The sequence below is a fragment of the Dendroctonus ponderosae genome, unplaced genomic scaffold (genome assembly GCF_020466585.1).
Source record: "Dendroctonus ponderosae isolate FM_Combo_2020 unplaced genomic scaffold, Dpon_F_20191213v2 Dpon_F_20191213_41, whole genome shotgun sequence".
In the NCBI taxonomy this organism is placed as follows: Eukaryota; Metazoa; Arthropoda; class Insecta; order Coleoptera; family Curculionidae; genus Dendroctonus; species Dendroctonus ponderosae.
In genome coordinates this window covers 15,251-22,180 of record NW_026018622.1, presented here as the reverse complement: position 1 = coordinate 22,180, position 6,930 = coordinate 15,251, and the positions used below count along the sequence as shown (strand labels likewise).

Here is a 6,930-nt window from a genome sequence, read left to right as displayed (position 1 = left end):
CAGTTTCTTTGCTAATGAATTTATTTCACTAGCTGATATCGCACTCTCCTGATGCTGTGGTTTTGGTGCTGAGTTTCTTTATGATCGGTAGAAGTTTTTTCGTTAAAACACGTTGAAGGCCAACAGTGCTTCTTTCGTACCTCTTTTAGTTTTGAAATCCATATTGATCGAGTTTTCTACATATTTTATGGGATGATCTGCAACAAGACTTTATTATTATGAAAATCAGATATTCAGTATTGCATGTAAGTATAAATGAACTCTCTAAGGCTATAGGAGAAATAACATAAATTTTTGCATTCGGTTAGAAGGATCTCCTCTGGGAACTTCTGAATGAATCCGAGTAAAATATGTGCAATGAGGAGATTTTTGGGTAAGAGTTTTTAAAACATCCCCAGAAATGAAAGACATCGGTCAATTTTTTTCATAAAACCCCATTTCTCTAAAGAAGTTCATTGCCTTTGAGCCTCATTGCTTAAATATATTTAATATCGACAAACCTTGAACTACTGGCAGAGGTAATCAACCCATGGACTAACTCCAGATATTTTGAAAAATGTTGCTCAACTATCAAACTTCGAGACAACAAAACTTTGCTTCTCTAGACTAATTTAGATGGATCTTCTGAAAAATTCTCCTCTGCAGATTAGGAGCCTTGCATTTGACTACAATCACTAATTCAGAGACTGTAATCTGCTAAATTGATACTGAGATCTTCAGTGGTAACCGTTGCCTTCGTTTCTTTGTCCAAACTTTTTCCACTTAGCTTTAATCATTTCTACCCCACAATAATGAAGTTCAAGAAATACTCATATTACAGAAGCAGTTGGGGTAATCTGATGGGCAGCTTCTAAAGAACGGGAGTAAATCTTTCCTAGCAATTTTTCTCCGGAACGAAAAAAGATCTAATGAATAGCTTGTATGCGTATTTCTCGGGATCTAAATGCCTTCATGGTGAGCGACCATGTTTAGTCGGAAAAGTGACATCGTCTAAAATTTCATTGCAATTTCACATAGGAAACGGACTTGACACCGGCTATCCATTGATGTCGACCACAGGGCCGCTTTATACACCCTGTAACTATCAAATACGGAAAGATTAAAAGCCTAAGCCATGTTAACACCGCAAGGATGGTGTTAAAGATAGTGTTACTTTAGGTCTCTCTGACATGTATAAATTAGTTTTCTAAGAGATACATTGATTTGATTCATTAATACGTGTTATCTGATGGTCGGCATCTCATTAATCATCCGTCCTATTGGGTTTAGACATGATTTAAATACGTCGCCAGGTTTTACGGATTACGTCCGACCAGTTGCCTCAAAGGATCATCAGCGATTTGCAATTGTTGCACGTTTCATCAGAGTTCGTCGAAATGGTGTAGCCAGGCAATGAGACGAAAATAAAAATCTAAAACAGTAAAGTCCAAGGTGCGACAAGTGGTTGCAGAAAAAACCTTCGACATGGAACCGAAAACGATAAAAATTCCGATGTGCGCGTCGATGAGTTCCTATACCATTAAAACTATGGTAAACTAGATCATCGTAAACCAATTTGTAGTCGAATAAAAATACTACAAGGGACTTATAGGGATCGATTGGACTAATACGGCGACCATGTCGCCGTTCACAGGAAGCTCGAGATGATCGATGTGGAGAGCTGATCGTTATGAGGTTTTGCTTAAAAGGCAGTGCTGTTTATGTGTGGGAGCTAAAAAACACTTTGGTTTACTGGAAACTCAATCAAAGGAAAATCTAGAGGTTGATCAAAAGTTTAAAAACAGCAAAACAAATTTAATTTTATCTTCTTGATTAGGTCGATAGTCGGAAATGTTCATCTGCACATCAGGATTTCTATTGCAGTTTTAATTGCAGCATAATTTGTACAGCTACTTGCCTTCAACTTAACACAATCTGCGATGAAATTTAAAGTTGAACTATAAAAAACCCTGCAAATTTGCCTTCATATTCTAATATTTATTTATATTTGATTGCAGGTAAGTGGACTGTTTTTGGCGGTGCTGGAACAATGCTGGGTGAGTCCAATATTCCGAATTTTGAAATATTTTTACACTAAAGAAGGCGACTTGAGCCTTCAAGTCATTACAATTTCAAGGAATTAATTTATGTTTTCTCGTTCTGTATGGACGTTTGCCGCAAAAAGTTGTTGAATCAAGAAAGTGAAGAATGAAAAGTTGAATCTTTTTTCTCTTTGAATCTTTTTGAAAATATATTTGAATTGGGACTTAGGCTTCTGAAAATTTCGTTTTTCGGTTTAGCATCAATACGAAAAATAATTGAATTTTGTGGACTTTTTTAAATGTGAGGATTGAGAAAAAACATTTCATATCTTGAACCTCAAATTTAAGGCAACACGCGGCTATTTTCCTTCCAGCTCTTTAATTTCTCGGTTATTTTCCACTCTTTTTTAGTCTCAAATTAAACATAGCTAATCTTTCGTGTAGGATCCAGTGCAAATGGTATCTAACATACGTATAAGTTGTTTAAAAATTAGAAGAAAGTCTTTCAAATTTAAGATTTGACTCTTTATATGTTAATTAAAGTCGGTAGAAAATATACCGTTTACAACAAAATAAATATTCTTTACAGCGGAATAATCCAATGCGCCATTGCTTTCGTGCTTTAAAAATAATTTATTAATCACAATTTCTTATCTGTTTTCGATTTAAAAACCACTATTAGATTGAATTTTTATGCAAAATCCGATATTTGCAACAATAATTAATAACGTGCGATAAGAAATTCGAGGTAAGCAAATCCTGATGAATTAAGTTGATTAATCAATCAAAATTTGTTTAGTTGATTATGGATGTGCATTTTTTGTTAATCGGGTACTTTATTTTCTTGCTTCACAAATATCGCGTTTAAAAATGATTTAAGATTCTTGTACTTCATTTAGCTTTAAATAGTTTTACAATATGCGGTTATGAAGTTGGTAATCTTGCGTTTTAAAGCTTCTTGAATCTTTCTCCTCAAAACTTCTTCTCTTGTAACTTTCATTCACTTACTACTTATATACGTTTATTTACTGTCTTTACCATTGATGCTTTTTTAGTTTTCATTTTCATTTCGTGTTCTGCTTTTATAAAGTTTTATTGGACTGCAAAGTTCTATTTCATTTAACGTTTTGTTGCTTACCAAAAGCAAGGAAACCTTAAAAAATTAACTTTTTTTAAGTACTACTAATACTAAGTAAAAACTTAATAGATGAAAAACTGGAATATTGTCAGTGTGCATGTTAACTTCAATTATAGCAATAGCCAATAGTTACTTTGCGTGAAAAATTTCGCACAAAACGAAGGAAAAACATCTAAAATAATGGGCAACTTTATAAGCAGCTACAAGCAAAGGTTTTTATAGGCATGTAAAAATAACGTCAACGAAAAGATATGGCAAACTTTTGGTTTGTTTCTTGTTTTCCGTTTATTCATTGAAAGTACCATAAAAAATTATTTATAAGACGAACCTTTAAAAGTGCTCAAAGTCACATTAAATTAAATATTCTAGCTTAATATATGCTGCCCGCATCAATGAGATCGTTTATTTCGGCTTTAAATACAAATTATACCAGATTTTCACTTATTCCTCGATTAACGCAGTAATTAAATTTTTGGCTTAAACTGAGTGGTCAAAGGCAAACATGTAAAAAAGGCGAACAACAGCAGGAACCTTCCTAATGTACCTTCCTATCACAGCTTTTGTCCAATTTTCTAGCCTTTATTAACAATAAAACTTATTTTCATTGCGACCAAATTAATAGTTGTTTAATAGTTCCTGAAATTAGAACTTGCTTATCAATGAAGAAGAACTGCAGGAATATTAAAGAGTGTGACAGAGTTTGTCGGTGAAAGTAAAATTTTTAGACCTTTAGAGAATCAGCTGGACTTCATTCAAAAGTTTATAAATTTCGCAAACTAAAGCCCTGAAAGTAAAAGATTCCAATAAAGTTCTGTGATGACGCAATAAAATGTTGTTTAATTAATTCTACTTTAGTGTTTGTTTTGTTACGCAATTTTCAACTTCTTCGTTTCAAATTATATCACTTTTCCATTTAATACGTTTTGAAACCTGTAATTTTTAGAAAATAGAAGAGAAAATAGAGAATGCTGTCGGTTTGCACGTTCAGTTCAATAAAATGAAAATTACTTGGTTATTGTGCTTGCAAAATTTCGTATAAAAAGAAAAATTATATTAGAAATAAGATCAAGAACAACATTTTCAACAGCTTCAAACAAATGTCTGTGTAGAGGCCAACCAAATAACATTTCTGCCAAACTTTTGGAAAGTTTGTCCATCAAATTATATACAGAGCGCATCTGGAGACTGGAGAAATTATTCTAATTTGATACTGACTGTCCGCATCAATGTGTTCGATTATTGCGGCCTCAGGCACATAGATTATCTGCGCCAATCTTGCAAAAATAATCGGTTGTTTCAACGACAGGAATTTAAAACATAATTTGGTTTATTATTCGATTCGATTCGACGCAGTTACTTGATTTTTTCTTTGATTTCTTGAGTTTTCAAACATTTAAATCCTACATTCCTAAAGTTTCCATATTATTCATTTAAATTAGGAAGACTGAGTGGTAAATGACAATGATGTAATAAAGGTGAAGAAGATTATTTATTAGGCAAAGTAGAACCCGAGCAGAATGCGAATAATGGCGATGAAAGTCACTAATTATTCCTATCTATTGCGAGCTTTTATCCAATTTCCCAGCTTTTATTAATACTGAAATTAGAACAATTTATTTCTATTGAAACTAAATTAATTTAGTTTCAATTTTAAGATTGGCTTCATATTTGAAAAAATTAGGACGTGTTATTGCAATTTTTCTTCGATCACTTGCATTTAATAAAAAATATTGCCGGATGACCGAGAATGTGCTCCCTGTTGTAACAGCGTTTTGGTAGCTTGAATTTTCAGGGCTATCATTAAATCCTCAAAAAGATCAGCTAAACTTTCATGATCTGACTGACCTCTAGTTGGGCAAAGGCTGCGTTTCTCCTACACTCACAAGCACTTAGTGTGTTTAATGAAAATCACTATCGTTAATATGAAAAAACGAATCTATCAACTCTAATTGAGTACAACAAGCAGGTATCACACGGTGCCAAAATGGATGTCTTTCCCGATCGAAAATGAGGCTGACCTGCGAGATGACCCGCATGACACAATGATTGATACACAAAACCAATCTTGACACGTCTTTAAAAATGTATTCCGTGTTAGGCCGAGCTGTCTAATTCATCTAAATGATAATGTTATATGTTCTTTCGGGGCCGCTAATGTGTCTTAACAATGTGGAAAGGCGTTTGACACGAGACAACGACGATACGAAACCGAGCGTCCAATTGTGTCAAGATAGTCGACCAAATTGTCTACCAGAAAGTATATTCGGCTCGATTAATTTTACGAAAAAGGGTTGGTCTGGGTTATTTATCATTTGAGCATCCAATAACTCAGCTCTTGCATTGTTTTCCACCCAAACAAACTGTTCGCTATTCTAATTGAGATAATTCGAAGCTATTCTGTAAATTAAAGCATCTATCTCTACCACAACAAACTGAAGCTGATAGTGTCTCATCTCATGTAACAACCTAGACCTTTTTTCCTAAATATGTGTCTATATTGTAATCAGTGCTGTGAGGGAAATGTTCTTGAATGAAGCGTCCAGAGCTGATGTCCTGAGCTGAGGTTGTGTAGGTTTCTGCTCGACTGTTCTGTTACCCATAAAAACACTTTCTTCATTGAGGTTCCATTTGGGTCCTACTGTTCTACTCTTTCAATAGTTCTATATGTTCAATCAGCTCCAGAAGTTTTTTGAACGGGCTAAGCATGAATTGATTTGGTAGGACTTCATTATTTATAGAGTTGTTCTATCTTCGTTGTTCTATCATCTGCTCGTGGGCTTATTGATACTAAGACCCCAATTCTCCTTGTTTGTTGCCTACTAATTTCTCGCAATTCTTTCTTACGTACTGGATGTCTAGGATCTGCATGCGGCTTTGCTTTAGGAAGCTGCTGTGCCTCCTCCCAGCACGTCGTAAGTTTTTCCGAAATCCATCTGTTGGTTGTAGGTTCATCCCCGGTCATGTTGATAGTATGTCTACTTCTGTAGGCTGTTGTCCCCATTTTCTGGTCACAGTTGTTATTGCCGCTGGGCTCGCTTGGAAAGTGTTGGTGAGAGTATCTAGGATGAAAATTAATCTTTTCCCAGCTCTTTTCTCCTTTTTGCTCTACCACCAGCACCTCCCCTTGTTGGGGCCATTTTACAACGCCGAAAGTGTCTAGAACATATGTTGTAAATTGGCGCCATACCAACAGGTATATGATCCATATTGGCCAGGAATGTACCATTCGGTGTCGAACTTAACAGCGACTACTGTAATTAAGCCATTGCGGTCGGCGATCAGGTTACAAAGGCTTAAATCGCCATTCTTTAGCGCTCATCACATCTGTCAAACATCTATTGATTTTCAAGTTGGAATTTCACGTATCTAATTGTACCAAATCAGCGGTCATTGTTTAATTATAGACCGGGACATACCGAACTTATGGAGCGTTAATTATTCGAGACGTTGATGTGTCGATCAGAAACAATGGGGCCTCGCTTGTGGCAGTGCCCCAAAATACCCGGCTAGTTTGAGAATGATGTGCATAAAACTCTAATGAAAAACTGCCTTCTTTTCATAAAGTGATTGGGGATTTTTTCTATTAAAATCCATCCCGAGGTGATCTCTCTAACCGAGGCAGTTTTTGCTGATTGGGAATGTATTTATCTAGCGGTGCTTATGCAGATTATGCTGAAAGTTCAACACTTTGCACTTTGCTAGACTGATTTGAAATAATTAATATACATATAAATGCATTTGCGTGATTTTATTGACCGGCAAACAAGTTAC

General features: G+C 35.1%; 1 protein-coding gene across 1 annotated transcript in view; it reads right to left on the bottom strand.

The window, feature by feature from the left end:
- LOC109539119 overlaps nucleotides 1-6,121 on the bottom strand; it is a 15,291-nt gene extending 9,170 nt beyond the window's left edge. Inside the window, exon 1 of the mRNA XM_048666224.1 lies at nucleotides 6,004-6,121. Coding sequence (XP_048522181.1) covers nucleotides 6,004-6,121 — 118 coding nt within the window. The remainder of the gene's footprint in view (nucleotides 1-6,003) is intronic.
- Between the last annotated feature and the right edge of the window lie 809 nt (nucleotides 6,122-6,930).